At 45.3% G+C, this 25,048-nt stretch overlaps 1 protein-coding gene across 12 annotated transcripts in view; it reads left to right on the top strand.

Moving 5' to 3' along the window:
- The window catches only part of LOC129831848 (RNA-binding protein Musashi homolog 2-like), a 349,374-nt gene that overhangs the window by 311,032 nt on the left and 13,294 nt on the right, over nucleotides 1–25,048 (top strand). For 7 of the 12 annotated variants that reach the window (XM_055895351.1, XM_055895350.1, XM_055895349.1 and 4 more), the window contains one exon: nucleotides 19,189–19,386. The exons of 3 other annotated variants lie outside the window; for them this stretch is intronic. In XM_055895351.1, the coding sequence (XP_055751326.1) occupies nucleotides 19,189–19,386 (198 nt within the window). Of the gene's footprint in view, nucleotides 1–2,688; nucleotides 2,772–19,188; nucleotides 19,387–25,048 lie in introns of all 12 variants that reach the window. 2 more of the 12 variants (XR_008755821.1, XR_008755822.1) reach the window with 1 other exon arrangement.

The raw sequence follows: 25,048 nt of genomic DNA, 5'->3' as shown, positions 1-25,048 counted from the left end.
TTTTATGACAGATTATTTATTTACTCAAAAGATAACTTGACCTAATCTCAAACATAAGGTATCGCAATATTCAATACTTACAGTTGAAGTCAGAAGTTTACATACACCTTAGCCAAATACATTTAAACTCGGTTTTTCACAATTCCTGACATTTAATCCTAGTAAAGATTCCCTGTTTTAGGTCAGTTAGGATCACCAATTTATTTTAAGAATATGAAATGTCAGAATAATAGTGGAGAGAATGATTTATTTCAGCTTTTATTTCTTTCATCACATTCCCAGTGGGTCAGAAGTTTACATACATTCAATTAGTATTTGATGGCATTGCCTTTAAATTGTTTAACTTGTGTCAAACGTTTCAGGTAGCCTTCCACAAGCTTCCCACAATAACTTAGGTGAATTTTGGCCCATTCCTCCTGACAGAGCTGGTGTAACTGAGTCAGGTTTGTTGGCCTCTTTGCTCGCACACGCTTTTTCAGTTCTGCCCACACATTTTCTATAGGATTGAGGTCAGGGCTTTGTGATGACCACTCCAATACCTTGACTTTGTTGTCCTTAAGCCATTTTACCACAACTTTGGAAGTATGCTTGGGGTCAATGTCCACTTGGGAGACCCATTTGCAACCAAGCTTTAACTTCCTGACTGATATCTTGAGATGTTGCTTCAATATATCCACATAATTTTCCTACCTCATGAAGCCATCTATTTTGTGAAGTGCACCAGGCCCTCCTGCAGCAAAGCACCCCCATAAATGATGCTGCCACCCCCGTGCTTCACGGTTGGGATGGTGTTCTTTGGCTTGCAAGCCTCCCCCTTTTTCTTCCAAACATAACAATGGTCATTATGGCCAAACAGTTCTATTTTTGTTTAATCCGACCAGAGAACATTTCTCCAAAAAGTACAATCTTTGTTCCCATGTGCAGTTGCAAACTGTAGTCTGGCTTTTTTATGGTGGTTTTGGAGCAGTGGCTTCTTCTTTGCTGAGTGGCCTTTCAGGTTATGTCAATATAGGACTCGTTTTACTGTGGACATAGATACTTTTGTACCTGTTTCCTCCAGCATCTTCACAAGGTCCTTTGCTGTTATTCTGGGATTGATTTGCACTTCTCGCACAAATGTGCGTTCATCTCTAGGAGACAGAACGTGTCTCCTTCCTGAGCGGTATGACGGCTGCGTGGTCCCATGAATGTGGTACCTTCAGGCGTTTGGAAATTGCTCCCAAGGATGAACCAGACTTGTGGAGGTCTACAATGTTTTTTCTGAGGTCTTGGCTGATTTCTTTTGATTTTCCCATGATGTCAAGCAAAGAGGCACTGAGTTTGAAGGTAGGCCTTGAAATAGATCCACAGGTACACCTCCAATTGACTCAAATGATGTCAATTAGCCTATCAGAAGCTTCTAAAGCCATGACATCATTTTCTGGAATTCTCCAAGCTGTTTAAAGGCACAGTCAACTTAGTGTATGTAAACGTCTGACCCACTGGAATTGTGATACAGTGAATTATAAGTGAAATAATTTGTCTGTTAACAATTGTTGGAAAAATTACTTGTCATGCACAAAGTAGATGTCCTAACTGACAAAACTATAGTTTTGGCAACAAGAAATTTGTGGGGTGGTTGAAAAACTAATTTTAATGACTCCAACCTAAGTGTATGTAAACTTCTGACTTCAACTGTAACTATGGACATGGGTTTTGAATTACAATTGAAAAAAGGAGAGGGTGACAAGGCAGTGAAACCTGAGGAAGATGTTAACACATTATCCATCAAACACACGCCTGGCAGTACAGGATGCCCTCTTTTAGCTCCCCAGGGGTCCCCCAGGCCTACCCAGCCTCCCCCTGACGTGCCCTAGGGCAATATGGTCTAGATTAAAGATGATATCATCAGATAGTGGGAGCAGTGCTGTAGGGATGTTGGACCTGCTCGTCAGTGGGTCCTGCTGCTAGATTAAATCCCCTCACATAGAACAATAGTATTTAAGACTAGGAATACACCTTTTGATCCACCTGCAGTCCTCAGATCTATGATGCCCTTCTTTATCTAGATTAAGATTTCATTATATTATGTTCCCCTTTCACCAAAAAATCTCTAAAAGTAAAGTCAGGAACTATTTCATGTCGGAATCAAAAAGTAACCAGGATTCTTTGATTTTGACGTTATTACACCGGAGCAGAATCCGTTTGTAGATGATCACAGTCTTCTTATGGAACACAGCCTACTTCAAAGTGATCCAGTGCAGAAAAAGAGCAGTGTAGATCAAACTCAAACCAAAGGTGCTGTTGGTAGACAGTGCAAATGTCTGTGAGAAACATAGTGAAAGAAACACATTCAGACACACACACACATTCATATTCATACACACTTAGTATTTGTATTAGTATTTATTAGGCATCCCCATTAGTTCCTACCAAGGCAGCAGCTACTCTTCCTGGGGTCTAAACACATTCAGGCACTTATATTACATATAAAACAGTACATCATATAACATTATTGCACCACTACATATCTACAATACAAAATGTATAATACCACCATACAACAATATTAGAAAACCAGTCCAAAAAATGTTGTGCTTAGAGGTACACCGGTAAAGGGTCATACATACAGATAGGAGCAATGGTCATTTGTGATTGGTTGTGAATTTGACCAGTTGTTTCTGTCTCTGACTTGGTTGGGCATTTCAGAGAGCCTATGGTCCTGACTGGGACATTCCTTCTCTGCTCACCTCAAACACTCCTCTGGGTGCACTCTGCCTGCCTGCCAGAAGGTTTGTTCACAACCTACTACCCCCTCACACCCTACTTCTCCCTCACACCTACTACCCCCTCACACCCTACTTCTCCCTCACACCTACTACCCCCTCACACCCTACTTCTCCCTCACACCTACTACCCCCTCACACCTACTACCCCCTCACACCTACTACCCCCTCACACCCTACTACTCCCTCACACCCTACTACTCCCTCACACCTACTACCCCCTCACACCTACCACCCCCTCACACCTACTACTCCCTCACACCCTACTACCCCCTCACACCTACTACCCCCTCACACCCTACTACCCCCTCACACCCTACTACTCCCTCACACCCTACTACCCCTTCACACCTACTACCCCCTCACACCTACTACCCCCTCACACCTACTACCCCCTCACACCTACTACCCCCTCACACCCTACTACTCCCTCACACCTACTACCCCCTCACACCCTACTTCTCCCTCACACCTACTACCCCCTCACACCCTACTACTCCCTCACACCTACTACCCCCTCACACCCTACTTCTCCCTCACACCTACTACCCCCTCACACCCTACTACCCCCTCACACCCTACTACTCCCTCACACCCTACTACCCCCTCACACCCTACTTCTCCCTCACACCTACTACCCCCTCACACCCTACTACCCCCTCACACCTACTACCCCCTAACACCCTACTTCTCCCTCACACCTACTACCCCCTCACACCCTACTACCCCCTCACACCCTACTACCCCCTCACACCTACTACCCCCTCACACCCTACTACTCCCTCACACCCTACTTCTCCCTCACACCCTACTTCTCCCTCACACCTACTACCCCCTCACACCCTACTTCTCCCTCACACCTACTACCCCCTCACACCCTACTACCCCCTCACACCCTACTTCTCCCTCACACCCTACTACTCCCTCACACCTACTACCCCCTCACACCCTACTACCCCCTCACACCCTACTACCCCCTCACACCCTACTACCCCCTCACACCCTACTACTCCCTCACACCTACTACCCCCTCACACCCTACTACCCCCTCACACCCTACTTCTCCCTCACACCTACTACCCCCTCACACCCTACTTCTCCCTCACACCTACTACCCCCTCACACCCTACTACCCCCTCACACCCTACTACTCCCTCACACCTACTACCCCCTCACACCCTACTACCCCCTCACACCCTACTTCTCCCTCACACCTACTACCCCCTCACACCCTACTACCCCCTCACACCTACTACCCCCTAACACCCTACTTCTCCCTCACACCTACTACCCCCTCACACCCTACTACCCCCTCACACCCTACTACCCCCTCACACCTACTACCCCCTCACACCCTACTACTCCCTCACACCCTACTTCTCCCTCACACCCTACTACCCCCTCACACCCTACTACTCCCTCACACCTACTACCCCCTCACACCCTACTACTCCCTCACACCTACTACCCCCTCACACCCTACTACACCCTCACACCTACTACCCCCTCACACCCTACTACTCCCTCACACCCTACTACTCCCTCACACCCTACTACTCCCTCACACCCTACTACCCCCTCACACCCTACTACCCCCTCACACCCTACTACCCCCTCACACCCTACTACCTCCTCACACCCTACTACCCCCTCACACCCTACTATTCCCTCACACCCTACTACTCCCTCACACCTACTACTCCCTCACACCTACTACCCCCTCACACCCTACTACTCCCTCACACCCTACTACCCCCTCACACCCTACTCCGCCCTCACACCCTACTACCCCCTCACAACCTACTACCCCCTCACACCCTACTTCTCCCTCACACCCTACTTCTCCCTCACACCAACTACCCCATCACACCCTACTACCCCCTCACACCCTACTACTCCATCACACCCTACTACTCCCTCACACCCTACTACCCCTTCACACCCTACTACCCCCTCACACCCTACTACCCCCTAACACCCTACTACTCCCTCACACCCTACTTCTCCCTCACACCTACTACCCCCTCACACCCTACTACCCCCTCACACCCTACTATTCCCTCACACCCTACTACCCCCTCACACCCTACTACTCCTCACACCCTACTTCTCCCTCACACCCTACTACCCCCTCACACCCTACTTCTCCCTCACACCCTACTACCCCCTCACACCCTACTACTCCCTCACACCCTACTTCTCCCTCACACCCTACTTCTCCCTCACACCTACTACCCCCTCACACCCTACTACCCCCTCACACCCTACTACCCCCTCACACCCTACTACTCCCTCACACCTACTACCCCCTCACACCCTACTACTCACTCACACCCTACTACCCCCTAACACCCTACTACTCCCTCACACCCTACTTCTCCCTCACACCTACTACCCCCTCACACCCTACTACTCCCTCACACCCTACTACCCCCTCACACCCTACTACCCCCTCACACCCTACTACCCCCTCACACCCTACTACCCCCTCACACCCTACTACCCCCTCACACCCTACTACCCCCTCACACCCTACTACTCCCTCACACCCTACTACTCCCTCACACCCTACTACTCCCTCACACCTACTACCCCCTCACACCCTACTATTCCCTCACCCTACTACCCCCTCACACCCTACTATTCCCTCACACCCTACTACCCCATCACACCTACTACCCCCTCACACCCTACTACTCCCTCACACCCTACTACCCCCTCACACCCTACTTCTCCCTCACACCTACTACCCCCTCACACCCTACTACCCCCTCACACCCTACTACTCCCTCACACCCTACTACCCCCTCACACCCTACTACCCCCTCACACCCTACTACTCCCTCACACCCTACTACTCCCTCACACCCTACTACCCCCTCACACCCTACTACTCCTCACACCCTACTACTCCTCACACCCTACTTCTCCCTCACACCTACTCCTCCCTCACACCCTACTTCTCCCTCACACCTACTATCCCCTCACACCCTACTACCCCCTCACACCCTACTACCCCCTCACACCCTACTACCCCCTCACACCCTACTCTGCCATCACACCCTACTTCCCCCTCACACCCTACTTCCCCCTCACACCCTACTACCCCCTCACACCTACTACCCCCTCACACCTACTTCCCCCTCACACCCTACTACCCCCTCACACCCTACTACTCCCTCACACATTTACATTTACATTTAAGTCATTTAGCAGACCCTACTACTCCCTCACACCTACTACCCCCTCACACCCTACTACTCCCTCACACCCTACTACTCCCTCACACCCTACTACCCCCTCACACCCTACTACCCCCTCACACCCTACTACTCCCTCACACCCTACTTCTCCCTCACACCTACTACCCCCTCACACCCTACTACCCCCTCACACCCTACTACTCCCTCACACCCTACTACTCCCTCACACCCTACTACCCCCTCACACCCTACTACCCCCTCACACCCTACTACCCCCTCACACCCTACTACCCCCTCACACCCTACTACCCCCTCACAACCTACTACCCCCTCACAACCTACTACCCCCTCACAACCTACTACCCCCTCACACTCTACTACCCCCTCACACCTACTACCCCCTCACACCCTACTACCGCCTCACACCTACTACCCCCTCACACCTACTACCCCCTCACACCTACTATCCCCTCACACCCTACTCCGCCCTCACACCCTACTACCCCCTCACAACCTACTACCCCCTTACACCCTACTACCCCCTCACACCCTACTACCCCCTCACAACCTACTACCCCCTCACATTCCTCCTGACCATCTCCTATTCTCCCTCCATCTTTCCTTCTCTCCATCCCAAACTTGTATTTTTCTCTAATTTCTCTAATTTCTTCTTCCTCCGTGCTCATTCGTTTGTTCTCTCTCTCTCTATCCCATCCTGTCTCATTAGATGAATAGTTTGTGTTTATTATATTTACTGTAGTGTTTTTATGCACAAAGATAAAACCGTTGTGTAATTTATGTGTGTTCCTCCTGTTGTGCCTGATCCATGTGTATCAGTGTGACTTCAGTGCATGCCACCTGTAGTGGTGGACATGGTCATAGCTCCTAGCTACTGTTGTTTTCTGTGTTCTTGTATCTACTTCTACAAGCTGACATGGTATCCAGGAATGTCTTACCGTATCTGCATGGAAGTTGTTGGTTGTTAGTCATTCTTGATGACAAGCTCAAAAACTGGTATCTAGGAGAGATCCGGAGCGTTTGGGGTTGCATTTATCCCCCCCATTCTCATGTACAGTGCATTCAGAAGGTATTCAGACCCCTTCACTTTTTCCACATTTTTTACTCATCAATCTACACAGAATATCCCATAATGACAAAGCAAAAACAGGTTTTTAGCCATATTTGCAAATGTATAGAATATTTAAACTGAAATATCACATTGACATAAGTATTCAGACCCTTCACTCAGTACTTAGTTGAAGCACATTTGGCAGCGATTATAGCCTTGAGTCTTCTTGGGTGTGATGCTACAAGCTTGGTACACCTGTAGTTTCTCCCATTCTTCTCTGCAGATCCTCTCACGCTCTGTCAGGTTGGATGGGGAGCGTCGCTGCACAGCTATTTTCAGGTCTCTCCAGAGATGTTAGATCGGTTTCAAGTCTGGGCTCTAGCTGGGCCACTCAAGGACATTCAGAGACTTGTCTGGAAGCCACTCCTGCGTTGTCTTGGCTGTGTGCTTAGGGTCGTTGTGTTGTTGTGTTGTTGGAAGGTGAACCTTCGCCCCAGTCTGAGGTCCTGAGTGCACTGGAGCAGGTTTTCATAAAGGATCTCTCTATACTTTGCTCCGTTCATCTTTCCCTCAATCCCGACTAGTCTCCCAGTCCCTGCCCCTGAAAAAAATCCCCACAGCATGATTCTGCCACCACCATGCTTCACCGTAAGGATGGTGCTAGGTTTCCTAAAGATTGGACGCTTGGCATTCAAGCCAAATAGTTCAATCTTGGTTTCATCAGACCAGAGCATCTTGTTTGTCATTGACTGAGCAAACTCCAAGTGGGCTGTCATGTGCCTTTTACTGAGGAGTGGCTTCCGTCTGGTCACTCTACCATAAAGGCCTGATTGGTGGAGTGCTGCAGAGATGGTTGTCCTTCTGGAAGGTTCTCCCATCTCCACAGAGGAACTCTGGAGCTCTGTCAGAGTGACCATCGAGTTCTTGGTCACCTCCCTGACCCAAGGCCCTTCTCCCCCGATGGCTCGGTTTAGCCGGGCAGGCAGCTCTAGGAAGAATCTTGGTGCTTCCAAACTTCTTCCATTTAAGAATGATGGAGGCTACTGCGTCCTTGGGGACCTTCAATGCTGCATAATGTTTTTGGTTCCCTTCCCCAGGTACGAACAATTCCTTCGACCTCATGGCTTGGTTTTTGCTTTGACATGCACTCTCAAGTGTGGAACCTCATATAAACAGGTGTGTGCCTTTTGAAAATCATGTCCAATCAATTGAATTTACCACAGGTGGACTCCAAGTTGTAGAAACATCTCAAAGATGATCAATGGAAACAGGATGCACCTGAGCTCAATTTCGAGTCTCATAGCAAAGGGTCTGAATAAATACGGCATTTCTGTTTTTAATTTGTTATAAATTTGCAAAAAAAATATTTACCTGTTAGAATACGGCTGTAACGTAACAAAATGTGGATAAAGTGAAGGGGTGTGAATACTTTCGGAATGCACTGTACGGAGGGTTTGGTCCTTTCCTCTAGGCAGACTCCTGTGTGATTACGACATTAGCCTGATTTGCAACAGCTCAGAGCTGAAGCACCATGGCACTCTGGGCCTGACTTGGCAGGACATGATTTCTATTCATGTGTCCCAGGCAGCTGACACACTGGTCCAACCAGTGACTGACCTCAGTTCTAAATGCAGCCCACTGGATTCCTTGTCATATGTTGAGGGGACGTGTCAGGAAAGTGAGGTTGAGTTGGAGGAGAATGAAATGAGACACTAGCGTTTCTTTAACCGTCTTGCCTCCTTCCCTCCGCCTTCCTCTGTTGCTGCAGGTGATCACTCTATTTAGGTGATCTGCATCCCTCAATCAGTAACAATGTCTCCTGTTCGTTTGTCCTTCTCTCTCCAATATGGGTCAAGTCTGGACCCTGGACCACAGAACGTTTCCCCCTTTTCCCACCCCCTGATGGACAGCTATGTCAGAATCATTATAAAGGAAAACAGACTGTTCACTCAAACTAGGTCACCCCGACTCCCCTGCCCAGGGCCCAGAGGGTGTGGAAATGTCTCCTCTTATGATGAAGATAGATGCAGTGTATATGTATCTGCTCAATTCTACCAGCAGTCCTCTACCAGCAGTCCTCTACAAGCAAATCAAATCAAACCAGCTGTCCTCTACCAGCTGCCCTCTACCAGCTGTCCTCTACCAGCTGTCCTCTACCAACAGTCCTCTACCAGCTGTCCTCTACCAGCTGTCCTCTACCAGCTGTCCTCTACCAGCTGTCCTCTACCAACAGTCCTCTATAAGCAAATCAAATCAAACCAGCTGTCCTCTACCAGCTGTCCTCTACCAGCTGTCCTCTACCAACTGTCCTCTACCAACAGTCCTCTACCAGCTGTCCTCTACCAGCTGTCCTCTACCAGCTGTCCTCTACCAGCTGTCCTCTACCAGCTGTCCTCTACAAGCAAATCAAATCAAACCAGCTGTCTTCTACCAGCTGTCCTCTACCAACAGTCCTCTACCAGCAAATCAAATCAAACCAGCAGTCCAGCACCACTTGTTTGTGAGCTCCTGTCCACTTCTATTCTCATGGTATTTGTTTGCCTGAGTGTGATGATGAATGTGTGTGTGTGTGTGCGTGTGCGTGTGCGTGTGCGCGTGCGTGTGTGTGTGTGCGTGCGTGCGTGCGTGCGTGGTATGTGGATGTGAAAGCGTGTTGAGTGAAGATATAAGGGCTGTAGCTCTGTGTCTGTGGATGGATGGCAGTACTCCTCTGCCTGTGAACATCCAGGATATATCATCTATTAACTATCATTATGCCAGCCTATCGGAGCACAAAATGAGGAGCCATTATCTAGCGATTATTTATGAACTGCCATCGCAGGCTGAAAAGAACTTGTCCTTTGTTAATTAGTCACCTATTCAGTTAGAAAATGGTGTTTGAGACAGGGACTGAAAGCCACTCCAGGCAGAACAGAAAGAGAGCATCATCTTTTCAAATGACATAGGTGGAAATGGAGCTAATTGCAGATGCTCTGAAATTCAAAGCTAATTTTGAAACACATTTGACAAGTGTATTATTCACTTTTTCTGAAGAGATCTGCACTGCTCTGTGCCTATACATGCGTGCATGAGTGTGTATGCAGGTGTTTACTTGCAAGGTCAGTGTGCGTGACTGAACGAGACAGGGTTTTCTTTGAGTAAATAGACGCACACTCTGGGGTCATATCTAATGTATCCAGTGCCTCTGACAGTGTAGCCTGAGGCAGGTGATTGTGTGAAATGTTATTTCCAAGGTTGGCACCAGTCCTCCAGGTCAACTCTCCCACTATATTTCTATGGAAGGGCTTTTTAAATGGCAACAGTTATTTTCTCTCTCTCACATCAACACATAAATAGTGTGAATAATGTTGCTGACAGGAAAGGTGTTAACCGTTTCTCCCTCCATTAGGCACAATGTTTAGACGACAGACTTGGCAGTAGACCCAGACATGTTAAAGAAGAAGCTTTTCATTTATAATGACACAAAGCGGAAGCAAATGCTAGCATTCTCTGTGACATTATCAGCATTTCAAAACTTTCGAAAGCACCATTTGAAAAATGAAATCAAAATTTCGACTGGAAGTGCTCTTGTAGAACTCTGTTTAAAAAGATAGACTGGTAAACAGACTTGTGAAGAGGATGATGACAGTGATTTTGACAGTAATGGTGATGACCATGATGGAAGTGGTCAGAATGGACTTCATCCGTCCTCCATGCACACGGCATGCTGAAGAGAAGTGGAGGAGGGCGATTATAATCATAAATGATAACGCTCCCTCAACGATCCACTCCATTGAGCCTATATAGTCCCCCATCCTGTTGCCACAGCAACCCAGAGACACACTAATTTGTTGTGCAGATGAGTAATTGCCCCCCAATTAAGAATAGGGATGTTGCAGAGAGAGAACACCTAATCTTGGTTGTTTGTTATTTACATATTATTTCTTAATTATTGTTTTTAATAGATTGAACTGAAATGGGAGACTGTATCATGGTCGTCACACCACAGTTGGGTGTTTGGTCGAGTACAGTGGCCCTATGTTGCTGAATGTGATGATGTAACTATATTGTACACGGGTTGTTAGCCATCGGTATTGTTTAAGGGTTTTCCTGGCCTCACATGAACATCCACTGAAGGGAAAGCAACGCACTACGATTCCCTGCAGCAACAAATCACCTCTATGTTATCTAACATCTCATAAAAAGGGTTATTTATTTATTCATTCATTTGGTTTATTTCATGTTTGTACCCTTTGATACATGTTGTGGAGTGTTATGTGTAATGGCAGAGAGGACTAGAGAACTCGAGCCTGTGTTTAGCCTCTGTCATGTCATCCTCCCAGTGGCTCTGTAGTGACTTTCCCAGATGGGATCTCTCTAATGGTAGTAGCGTTGACGAGACACTCCTCCAGAGCTCCAGTCAGCCCAGCCACGCCGGGTGTCAGCTGTGTTGCCAGGGAAGTGCTGCGGCTGCAGCCAGGGGCAGACTCTCTCTGGGGGCCAGGGGCCCTGCAGATGTTCCACAGCTCCAATGCATCTATTTGGCCACGATAGAGACAGGCTGCTGAACACTGCTCATGTTACGGCGGTGGTTGGGAGTTGACACAACTGTTGCAATAGAGTTATTTTCTCTCATTTTATGTAATTAGATTGTACCTCCATCTTTCTTAGCTATTCTCCATCAGAATGGACATACAGACAGAAGACATGAGTCGCTAGAAGAACATCAGAGCCCTGCCATTATGGTCCCAACCTTGATCTCTCCAATGCTGCTGTTTCATTCCGCTCCGTTTTTCACTTCCACATGCTCAAAGTGAATCATTTGCATGCACAGAAAGGAGAATTAGCTCAGCGCGATAATCAAGCGCCTCCATTCTTCCAGATGGCCGATCCAGTGGTCTCTGTAGTCTGTAAATGGGAGCTTTTTAACTGCATTTTATTCCACATTTTACATAGATAGTGCTATCATTAGCCGTGATCTCCCTGAATAATACAAGTCATTTTGCTGTGCTTTGTTAGATAAGACCTTCACGGCACCAGGGACGCCGGCAGCAAGGACTCATTTTCCATGTCAGTGCAAACAAAGCCGCCAGGTGTGTTTGTTGTAAGTGTGTGCGTGCGCGCACAGACGTGTGTGCAAGAGCGATAATGTTGTATTTGTCTTCCTGTCGTTCCTGCTACGTTGTTCTCGCTAGTCTGTATTTAGAGGGATGTTTCTGCAGGCTACCATCATGACGGGTGGCCTGTGAGGGGGACAGACAGACAAAGGGAAGGGGCCAGCCGGAGGCCTCCTCCTCAGTGTGAACTAATGTGGGTGTCAGGGGCGTTGCTCTGTAAAGGTCTTAATTTGTTTGTTGTTAAAGATCTAATTAGGAAGACGAGAGGAAACAGAACGGGACGGCTAATTAGAGGGGAGCTCAGAAATCACTTTGAACCTCAAGGACACCCGGCTATTAGCGTGCACATAAAAAATGTATTAAACCTAGGTGTATGTTTTGTTCCCTTCCTTAAATGATAAAAAAATGCTTCGCTTGAGTGGGCATCCCCCTCTTCTGGAGAGATGCGGAGGGGTGGAGTGGGCCGGCGCATCCTGAACCCTTCTCCTTTTCTGTTATGCATCTCCTTGACTGTTTAAAACTCTGTCTTCGAAAGTACATGTTGTATCTGTTGTCTCAGTTCAGACACACCTACTCGTTCCAGGGTTTTTCTTTATTTTTACTATTTTCTTCATTGTAGAATAATAGTGAAGACATCAGAACTATGAAATAATACATGTAGTAACAAAAAAAGTGTTAAACAAATCAAAATATATTTTATATTTGAGATTCTTCATAGTAGCCACCCTTTACCTTGATGACAGCTTTTCAAACTCTTGGAATTCTCTCAACCAGCTTCATGAGGTAGTCACCTGGAATGCATTTCAATTAACAGGTGTGCCTTGTTAAAAGTTAATTTGTGGAATTTTTTTCCTTCTTAATGCGTTTGAGCCAGTCAGTTGTGTTGTGACAAGTTAGGGGTGGTATACAGAAGATAGCCCTATTTGGTAAAAGACCAAGTCCATATTATGGCAAGAACAGCTCAAATAAGCAAGAGAAACGACAGTCCATCATTACTTTAAGACATAAAGGTCAGTCAATCTGGAAAATTTGAACGTTTCTTAATGAACAGTCGCAAAAACCATCAAGCGCTATGATGAAACTGGCTCTCATGAGGACCGCCACAGGAAAGGAAGACCCAGAGTTACCTCTGCTGCAGAGGATAAGTTCATTAGAGTTAACTGTACCTCAGATTGCAGCCCAAATAAATGCTTCACAGAGTTCAAGTAACAGACACATCTCAACAACAACTTTTCAGAGGAGACCGCGTGAATCAGGCCTTCATGGTTGAATTGCTGCAAAGAAACCACTACTTAAGGACATCAGTAAGAAGAAGAGACTTGCTTGGGCCAAGAAACACGAGCAATGGACATTAGACCAGTGGAAATCTGTCAGTTTCGTTACTAGCTAGCTACCTTTTGAGTGCCTTTGACTGAGGAGTGGCTTCTGTCTGGCCACTCTACCATAAAGGTCTGATTGGTGGAGTGCTGCAAAGATGGTTGTCCTTCTGGAAGGTTCTCCCATCTCCACAGAGGAACTCTGGAGCTCTGTCAGAGAGACAATTGGGTTCTTGGTCACCTCCCTAACCAAGGCGCTTCTCCCCATATTGCTTAGTTTGGCCAGGCGGCCAGATCTAGCAAGAGTCTTGAGGGTTACAGAATTCTTCCATTCAAGTACGATGGAGGCTACTGTGTTCTTGGGGACCTTCAATGCTGCAGACATTTTTTTGTTACTCTTCCCCAGATCTGTGCCTCGACCCAATCCTGTCTTGGAGCTCTACAATTCCTTCAACCTCGTAGCTTGGTTTTTACTCTGACATGCAATGTCAACTGTGGGACCTTATATAGACAGGTGTGTGCCTTTCCAAATCATGTCCAATCAATTGAATTTACCACAGGTGGACTCCAATCAAGTTGTAGAAACATCTCAAGGATGCTCAATGGAAACAGAATGCACTTGAGCTCAATTTTAAGTGTCATAGCAAAAGGTCAGAAACTTATGTAAATAATTTCTTCTGTTTTTTGTGTGTTTTTTTTTATAAATGTGCAACAATTTTTAAAAACCAGTTTTTGCTTTGTCAATATGGGGTATTGTGTGTAGATTGATGAGGAAAAACATTAATTTAATACATTTTAGAATAAGTCTGTAACGTAACAAAGTATGTAAAAAGTCAATGGGTCTGAATACTTTCCGAATGCACTGTACATCTTCCTCAGCTAGGACTATCTTGAAGCTGTGTGCCAGAAGAGGAAATAACTTATGCCAGCCATGAAAGCTGCCAGAGAGCATGGGGACATTGCTTATATCCGCTATGACAGGCTTGTTGTCCACCCTCCCTCGCAAAAGCCTGGAAGGGATGAGAGAGCCAAGCCTGTGGGTTCATAGCTTCAACCCCACAGCATTCAGAGCCATATCCCTGTAATGCTTAGAGAAGATCTTATGTAAAATGTTATTGAAGTGTTGTTGCTGGTTCACTTGGCACATCTAAAGCCTTTTCTTGCTATAGGCCACCAAGTGCTAACAGTCAGTATCTAAATAATATGTATGAGATGCTTGATATTGTATGTGATGTAAACAGAGAGGTCTACTTTCTTGGGGACCTGAATGTTGACTGGTTTTCATCAAGCTGTCCGCTCAAGAGGAAGCTTATCACTGTAACCAGTGCCTGTAATCTGGTTCGGGTCATTAATTAACCTACCAGGATGTCTACAAACACTACAGGAACAAGATCATCCACATGTAAAATCACATTTTTACTAATACTGTAGAACTTTGTTCTAAAGCTGTATATGCATTGGATGCTGTGATCACAATATAGTGGCTATCGCCAGGAAAGCCAAAGTTCCAAAGGCTGGGCCTAAAATAGTGTATAAAAAATCATACAAAAGAATTTGCTGTGACTCTTATGTGGATGGTGTTAAATATTTGTTGATTTGATGTGATTAATAAGGAGCATCCAGATGCTTCACTTTATGAATTTATGAAATTGCTTCTTCCAATAATTGATAAACATGAACCTGTTAAGAAACGTACTTTTAGAACTGTTAAGGCTCAATGGATTGATGAGGAATTGAAAATCTGTATGGCTGAAATAAATGGGGAAAAAGGAGTGGCTAATAAGTCTGGCTGACTTACGGTAAATTGAGAAATTATGTGATTAAACTCAACAAAAATAAAAAAAAATGTATTATGAAGCTAAGATCAATGATATAGGCCCTCTACTCTTTTCCATTTTTATCAATGACCTGCCACTGGCAAAACAAGGCATGTGTGTCCATATATGCTAATGATTCAACCATATATGCCTCAGCAACCACAGGTAATGAAGTCACTGAAACCCTTAACAAAGAGTTGCATTCGGTTTTGGAATGGGTGGCCAGTAATAAACTGGTCCTGGGCATCTCTATAACTAAGAGCATTGTATTTGGTCCAAATCATTCTCTAAGTTCTAGACCTCAGCTGAATATGGTATTGAATGGTGTGGCTGTTGAACAAGTTGAGGAGACTAAATGACTTGGTGTTACCTTAGATTGTAAACTGTTATGGTCAAAACATATAGATTCAATGGTTGTAAAGATGGGGAGAGGTCTGTCTGTAATAAAGAGATACTCTGCTTTTTTGACAACACACTCCACAAAGTAAGTCCTGCAGGCTAATTGTTTAAGATCTTATCTTGATTATTGTCCAGTCATATGGTCAAGTGCTGCAAAGAAAGACCTAGTAAAGTTGCAGGCAGTTGGTCCAGAACAGAGCGTCAGGTCTTGCTCTTCATTGTAATCAGAGGGCTAATATTAATACTATGCATGCCAGTCTCTTTTGGCTAAGAGTTGAGGAAAGACTGACTGCGTCACTTCTTGTTTTCATAAGAAACAATGTGTTGGAAATTGTTTGCATAGTCTACTTACACACATCACTGACACACACACTTACACCACCAGACATGCCACCAGGGGTCTTTTCACAGTCCCCAGGTCCAGAACAAATTCAAGGAAACTTACAGTATTCTACCGAGCAATGAGTGCATGGAACTCCCTCACGGCACAATGCCTCTCCCTCATGTCAAATCAAATCAAATTGTATTGGTCACATACACATGGTTAGCAGATGTTATTGCGAGTGTAGCGAAATGTGCTTCTAGTCCTGACCGTGCAGTAATATCTAACAAGTAATCTAACAATTCCTCAACAACTACCTAATACACACAAATCTAAGTAAAGGGATGGAATCAGAATATATAGATGACTGAGCGGCATAGGCAAGATGCAATAGATGGTATAAAATACAGTATATACGTATGAGATGAGTAATGCAAGATATGTAAACATTATTAAAGTGGCATTATTAAAATGACTAGTGATTTCAAGTCTGTATGTAGGCAGCAGCTTCTCTGTGTTAGTGGTGGCTGTTTAACAGTCTGATGGCCTTGAGATAGAAGCTGTTTTTCAGTCTCTCGGTCCAAGCTTTGATGCACCTGTACTGACCTCGCCTTCTGGATGGTAACGGGGTGAACAGGCAGTGGCTTGGGTGGTTGTTGTCCTTGATGTTTGTTTTAGCCTTCCTGTGACATCGAGTGCTGTAGGTGTCCTGGAGGGCAGGTAGTTTGCCCCCGGTGATGCGTTGTGCAGACCGCACCACCCTCTGGAGAGCCTTGCGGTTGTCGGCGTTGCAGTTGCCGTACCAGGCAGTGATACAGCCCGACAGGATGCTCTCAATTGTGCATCTGTAAAGGTTTGTGAGGGTTTTAGGTGACAAGCCGAATGTCTTCAGCCTCCTGTGGTTGAAGAGGCCCTGTTGTGCCTTCTTCACCTCACTGTCTGTGTCGGTGGACCATTTAAGTTTTCCGTGATGTGTACGCCGAGGAACTTTAAAACTTTCCACCTTCTCCACTGCTGTCCCGTCAATGTGGATAGGGGGGGTGCTCCCTCTGCTGTTTCCTGAAGTCCACGATTATCTCCTTTGTTTTGTTGACATTGAGTGAGAGGTTGTTGTCCTGACACCACACTCCAAGTGTCCTCACCTCCTCCCTGTAGGCTGTCTCGTCGTTGTTGGTAATCAAGCCCACTGTAGTTGTGTCATCTGCAAACTTGATGATTGAGTTGGAGGCGTGCATGTCCACGCGTGAACAGGGAGTCCAGGAGGGGGCTGAGCATACACCCTTGTGGGGCCCCAGTGTTGAGGATTTGCGAAGTGGAGATGTTGTTTCCTACCTTCACCACCTGGGGGCAGCCCGTCAGGAAGTCCAGGACCCAATTGCACAGGGCGGGGTTGAGACCCAGGGTCTCAAGCTTAATGATGAGTTTGGAGGGTACTATGGTGTTGAATGCTGAGCTGTAGTCAATGAACAGCGTTCTTACATAGGTATTCCTCTTGTCCAGATGGGATAGGGCAGTGTGATGGCGATTGCATCGTCTGTGGACCTATTGTGGCGGTATGCAAATTGAAGTGGGTCTAGGGTGGCAGGTATGGTGGAGGTGATATGATCCTTGACTAGTCTCTCAAAGCATTTCATGATGACAAATGTGAGTGCTACGGGGCAATAGTCATTTACTTCAGTTACCTTGTTGTGTGTATTTACTGACATGTACAGTATGTGTAACTGATAGATGCACACACACACACACTATATGTTAATGTTTTTAAACATATGTAAATTGTAAAGGTCTTTTGTCGCTGTCTTTTTTGTTATATGTCGGACCCCAGTAAGACTAGCTGTCGCCATTGGCGTTGGTTAATGGTCATCCTAATAAATCAAATCAAAAGATTGGTGTTAACATGGGCGAGAGAGTTTCCTTCCACCATGTTCTTTTCATCAGTCTCTGTGCTATTCCTTTTAAATCCAAGTCACATTGAAATTGACTTTATAATTTATACCTAATCTAACCTATGACCTGACCCAAGACTTTTGTAGTCTTTTTGAATGGTTTTCAATGGGCAAAAAATGTAGTGCAATGGTGTTCAGCGCAAAACGTCAATAAAAGGCATCTAGCAGAAGTAAATTCATCCCCAAACATGACTATAATTGTATATATATCTTTCTTTGCAAGAAATAACATCCCCAAAAACACAAAAAAATAACTATTAAACACAACTATCTCCTAGCCTCCCAGGCATGTTTTCTGTCCCTAACCCTAAAACTGAAACTGAAACAAAGTACACATATTTTTATACAACTATAATAAAATAAAAACTAGCAAATCAGGTCTGAAAACTACCAAACTAAACTGAATTTCAAATAAAAATAGAAAATATCCTTGATAAGTGCAGTCCATTTCCACAGATAATGCAGCTCTCTGTGAGGGCGCTGAGTGTCTATGGAACAGAGCTGTGGGGACATAAAGCTTTATAGTTAACAAATGCCTTGTCTGTTTCTCCTCTCCTCTGCATCAGTAGTCCAGTACATTGTGAAATCTTGCCTGTGTCAAATCTAAAATGTATGAGGAATTTCTGTTATAATCTTATTGATTTATGAGCAGAAGCCCAAACATGAATAATAGATTTTTCTTAATCATTCTCACACTTATTTTAGGAGAATCTCATTTTGGTTATTTTTCACCCTTGAGCTCTTAGTGTGTGTATTTCACACAGTTATTATGTGTGTGTGTGTGTTTTGAAGCGAGCAAGTGATGATCACATGAGCTGACTTGTTGTAAATTCTACTAAAGATTTTCTTTGACCATCATTTTTAGCTTGAGGCCACATTGAGTTCCATTGTGGAAGTCTTCAGCTACACTAGTGTTAGGGAGCAGGTTTGGTGTGTGTGTAGTGTAGTGCCTCTGTAACCAGTCTCTCAGTGGGGCTGCTGGGGTGTGGTGAGCAGAAGCAGGAAGAAAACCAGTATGGATGTTTACTGTAGTTTGCCTTGTCCTCTAACACACTACAATGCCATGTAGAAAAACAACAACAACATAGCAATAAAATAACACACACAAAAACCAAGTCATTACATTACTACAGTACTGTGTTAAGTGTTTCCACGATGATGGACATGCGTCCCATCCTGCCCCTCCCTCCCGCCCCTCCCTCCCTCCCTCCCTCCCTCCCTCCCTCCCTCCCTATACTATACCCCTATCTCTCAGGGTTCCCAGATTATGGGTTCTATTCCGGGGCCGGGCCCAGTGACCTGCGGGGCCCCCCCTGCTCCTTTGCCGACTATGGCTCCCTGGGGCCCCAGGCTGCTCAGATGCTGCAGCACAGTGAGCATCATGCCACCTCCGCCTGCAACTCCCCCCTCCAGCACCACCTGCAGCACAGCCCGGACCCCTTTAAGAGCCCAGGTGTGTACCCTGCTAACGTCTCCTTCAATCCTTCAATCAGTCAATGATGCCATTCAAGTTACGAATTCATGAGGCAGAGAAATTGTGAGGGAGAGAAAAAGAGAGGGAGTGTAAAAGAGAGAGAGAGGAAGGAGGAGTTTATAGAGACAGAGAAGGGAACAATAACTATCAGAGGAAGGTGATGAACTGTAGCGTAGCACCTCTGGTAGGCTGGACAATAGAACGAGTCAAAATTCACCCAAGGCTGAAAAACAGCAAATTAACATTTGCTAAGCTGGAACACTAGCGCGAGCCTATAGCAAATGAATATAATCAAATGTTCGCAGAGCCTGTTTTGACTGGAGTAATGCTTAGAATTCCATTTTGCCTAAATGGCACAAAAAAATATATCACTTTTTATTTTACCACTACAATCTGTTCGCCGGACGAAACTAGAAAAAAACAACTGGTGTAGAACGTAAACATCTGCACCTCGACTGTGCTTATGACTGCGTAATGAGAAAGTAGGGAAAAAATGAAAACTTCTGACTATTTCTGGTCTAGTGATCGATGACAAATGAGCTCGCTGCCCAGACTTACATAATTACAAAGAGGAGATTCTCCTGATTTAAAATGGTGCCCGACTTGAAAAAATCTAAATATATACAGTGGGGAGAACAAGTATTTGATACACTTACGATTTTTCAGGTTTTTCTACTTACAAAGCATGTAGAGGTCTGTAATTTTTATCATAGGTACACTTCAACTGTGAGAGACGGAATATAAAACAAAAATCCAGAAAATCACATTGTATGATTTTTAAGTAATTCATTTGCATTTTATTGCATGACATAAGTATTTGATCACCTACCAACCAGTAAGAATTCCGGCTCTCACAGACCTGTTAGTTTTTCTTTAAGAAGCCCTCCTGTTCTCCACTCATTACCTGTATTAACTGCACCTGTTTGAACTCGTTACCTGTATAAAAGACACCTGTCCACACACTCAATCAAACAGACTCCAACCTCTCCACAATGGCCAAGACCAGAGAGCTGTGTAAGGACATCAGGGATAAAATTGTAGACCTGCACAAGGCTGGGATGGGCTACAGGACAATAGGCAAGCAGCTTGGTGAGAAGGCAACAACTGTTAGCGCAATTATTAGAAAATGGAAGAAGTTCAAGATGACGGTCAATCTGGGGCTCCATGCAGGATCTCACCTCGTGGGGCATCAATGATCATGAGGAAGGTGAGGGATCAGCCCAGAACTACACGGCAGGACCTGGTCAATGACCTGAAGAGAGCTGGGACCACAGTCTCAAAGAAAACCATTAGTAACACACTACGCCGTCATGGATTAAAATCCTGCAGCACACGCAAGGTCCGCCTGCTCAAGCCAGCGCATGTCCAGGCCCGTCTGAAGTTTGCCAATGACCATCTGGATGATCCAGAGGAGGAATGGGAGAAGGTCATGTGGTCTGATGAGACAAAAATAGTGCTTTTTGGTCTAAACTCTACTCGCCGTGTTTTGGAGGAAGAAGAAGGATGAGTACAACCCCAAGAACACCATCCCAACCGTGAAGCATGGAGGTAGAAACATCATTCTTTGGGGATGCTTTTCTGCAAAGGGGACAGGACGACTGCACCTTATTGAGGGGAGGATGGATGGGGCCATGTATCGCGAGATCTTGGCCAACAACCTCCTTCCCTCAGTAAGAGCATTGAAGATGGGTCGTGGCTGGGTCTTCCAGCATGACAACGACCCGAAACACACAGCCAGGGCAACTTAGGAGTGGCTCCGTAAGAAGCATCTTGAGGTCCTGGAGTGGCCTAGCCAGTCTCCAGACCTGAACCCAAAAGAAAATCTTTGGAGGGAGCTGAAAGTCCATATTGCCCAGCGACAGCCCCGAAACCTGAAGGATCTGGAGAAGGTCTGTATGGAGGAGTGGGCCAAAATCCCTGCTGCAGTGTGTGCAAACCTGGTCAAGAACTACAGGAAACGTATGATCTCTGTAATTGCAAACAAAGGTTTCTGTACTGAATATTAAGTTCTGCTTTTCTGATGTATCAAATACTTATGTCATGCAATAAAATGCAAATGAATTACTTAAAAATCATACAATGTGATTTTCTGGATTTTTTTAGATTCCGTCTCTCACAGTTAAAGTGTACCTATGATAAAAAATTACAGACCTCTACATGCTTTGTAAGTAGGAAAACCTGCAAAATCGGCAGTGTGTCAAATACTTGTTCTCCCCACTGTACATCGTGAGATATTTGGCGAAATAGACCGCCATGCCTCTCCATAGGAAAACAATGGGGGGAGCTCAGCGTTCCAAGGGCAACCAAGTTTGCTGGCCAAACTTACATAGTTAGAAAGAGGAGATTCTCATGATTAAAATGGCGTCCAACATGAAAAAATCTAAAAATACACATTGCGAGATATTTAGCGAAATAGACAGACATGCCAAAATTTCCCCTATAGTAAACAATGGGACGACCTCAGAGTTCCATGAGTAATTTTTTGTTTGTTTACTTTTGAACTATAAACAACGTGAGCAGGTCTCATTGCCAACAATAGTGAAGCAGGCATTGTGACGTAGAACAATAAGCTGGGAATAGAACGTTCTGAAGGCAAGTTGGTGCCACGAGTTGGTGCCTCAATAGAACTAATAGGATCTGGGAGGGTGAAAAAGGCCCTAAAATAAGGCCTGTTTTTTCGTGATTACTTCAAACCGACGACAAGCAGCTGGGAAATATGGTCATATTATGACACTGGGCTCCATGGCGGATGCAATGAACTAGTTTTTATCAGAAAAAAAGCGTCGTTAAAAATGTCATGTGTCCAGCCTACCCCTGGCGGTTTGCCTGCTATACCGTCATAACACTGCTTTTGGAAATGACTTCAGGATATGTTTAGTTTGATATGTATGTATACATGTCTCTGTCTGCTTACTCACTCCATGTGGAGCTGAGGGAAGGACAGATGGATGTCTGTTGACAGACAGACACCCCGTTCTCATTTCACACAGTTATGGTGACCTAATGTACTGTAGTGCCTACAAACATTTAAATGTTTTACATTTTAGTCATTTAGAAGACGCTCTTATCCAGAGCGACTTACATGAGCAATTAGGGTTAAGTGCCTTGCTCAAGGGCACATCGACAGATTTGTTCCCCTAGTCAGCTCGGGGATTTGAACCAGCAAACGTTGAGTTACTGGCTCAACGCTCTTAAACGTTAGGCTACCTGTTGCCCTACATAGGCACACAGTACATGTATAAGTGTTACCCATTTTCAGTTCAGCATACAGTTCAGCATACAGTTCAGCATACAGTTCAGCATACAGTTCAGCATACAGTTCAGCATACAGTAGTATTGTTGTCAGTACTGGTTTTTGTTTAAGTTATATCAAGGTCAATATTATTTATTCTTATCACACCCTTCAAATATTGATCTCCATCTTTTGCTTACCCACATTGCATATTGTTTGTTGGTACAGTGTATTACTTTTTCATGTAAGGTGATGAACCATAATTGACATGACTGCATTTATATGTATTTAGACTGCTTATTTAAGTAAGAGAGAGAGAACCCTGATGAGGAATCTGTCACAAAGAACGAGTGACCATAAATTGAGCTCCCAAGGCTTGTATTTGACTCTTGTTACAAAAGTATGACAAGCGTTCATGAATATCTTGAGCAAAAGTTCTGTGGCAAATTTTTCCTGTTGGCTTGACATCTTTCTAGATAATGTTTTGTTGCTGGAATGTAGTCTATTTGATGAGCAAAGAGTTGCAGATTGCATTGAACAGGTTACTTACTATCAATCATAGCTCATCCACTGACAGTCTGAATGATATGGTCTTTAGAAACACACACCTTACTGTTCTTTTGCTTTGCCAGTTCTTTTGTTGTTACCTTAAAACCCTATTTCCTTTGATAATCTAGACTGGAGCATTTTATTGCAATGAGATCGGGTTACTCTGACCTTTTTAAATCACCAATAGTGTTCTAACTACACAACTGTGCTCCAATGAGCGTAAGTCATGTCTAGTTATTAGTGGCTGACAGTTTGGTTCAAATACCATAAATCCTGTTCAACATGGGAACGGCTGGGGGGGATGTGCAATTCAACAAAGTCCACCAATTATGAGGGATCTAGCCTGCTGTATAAACAGAGATAGAGTGGGTAATTGGTTAAAACAGTCTTGTTAGGACTGGGTCACTCTGATAAGAACAGTGCAGCCAGTCAGAGACATTGCTTGATACTACTAAGCAGCAGTGTCACTCTGAGAAGTGGTTTATTTCTCCCTCACAAAGAGGCTACCGTAACTTTGTCATTATTTAATCTGCTGATGTTAGGGGGAGAAGGAATTTTTGATCTGGTGTGTGTGTGTCGTTGTGTGTGTTTTCTACCCCCAAACAGGGATATCCATAGATAGTACTGTGGCTTTTATACATTTGTTAGAGAGCAACACCATTACACTAACATATTTCACAATCCAATCATCTATGGTGATCATAGATGTGTATCTGTATTGCGTAGCCTACGTAGCTTTGAATGAGATATTTCATTTTGACACGTATTACAATGTGTGGCAGAAATCCACCTCCGTTCTCATCTAGACTGTCTCCTTTCTTGAGCTGGTTTTAAAAACCCTTATTCTCACAAGTCTTCAGATCCAGCGCATTAATAGACTTCCCTTTCAATGAACATCCGCACCAACCGAAAGCCTCCGGCTGCAGTGGAAAGACTGATTTAATATTCCTTTATTAATGGGAGTGTCACTGAGCGGCACTCAGCGAGAAAAATGAGCAGACCACGCCATGGGCTCCCAATTTTATTATTTAATATATGCTCTTGTTTTTATTTATTTTAATTTGTCTTTTCAACACACTAAACAGACGGTCACCTGGTGCTAAGCTGACTGCAGCAATGGCTCAAGTGGTCTAGACAACAATTAGAGTAATTTAAGCCGACCCCATGGTTCCTCGACTTCCCCTTTTCTTTTTTATTTCCTGCTCTCTCATTTCTTAATTTCCAGTATTATTGGTCTGGGATTTCTCCCTGGCGTTGTGTTCTACTTTTCAAAAGACTGTCTAGCGCTCTTTGCCTCTCTCGCTTTATAGCCATAGTTTTCCCCACATACACTGTCAAGGTCATCTACACTGAACCAAAATATAAACGCAACATGCAAAGATTTTACTGATTAACAGTTCATTTAAGGAATCCAGTCAATTAAAATAAATTCATTGTGCCCTAATTTATGGATTTTACATGACTGGTCATGGGCACAGTCATGTGTGGGCCTGGGAGGGCATAGGCCCACCTACTTCGGAGCCAGACCCCCACCCACTGCGGAGCCAGACCCCGACCCACTGCGGAGCCAGACCCCCACCCACTGCGGAGCCAGGCCCCCACCCACTGCAGAGCCAGACCCCCACCCACTGCGGAGCCAGGCCCCCACCCACTGCAGAGCCAGATCCCCACCCACTGCGGAGCCAGACCCCCACCCACTGAGGAGCCAGGCCCCCACCCACTGCAGAGCCAGATCCCCACCCACTGTGGAGCCCTGTGGAGCCAGACCCCCACCCACTGCGGAGCCAGGCCCCCACCCACTGCGGAGCCAGACCCCCACCCACTGCGGAGCCAGACCCCCACCCACTGCGGAGCCAGACC

This window comes from Salvelinus fontinalis, chromosome 33 (assembly GCF_029448725.1).
Source record: "Salvelinus fontinalis isolate EN_2023a chromosome 33, ASM2944872v1, whole genome shotgun sequence".
Classification (NCBI taxonomy): Eukaryota; Metazoa; Chordata; class Actinopteri; order Salmoniformes; family Salmonidae; genus Salvelinus; species Salvelinus fontinalis.
Note: the sequence above shows the minus strand (reverse complement) of the source record. Positions and strands in the feature narration are given on the sequence as shown.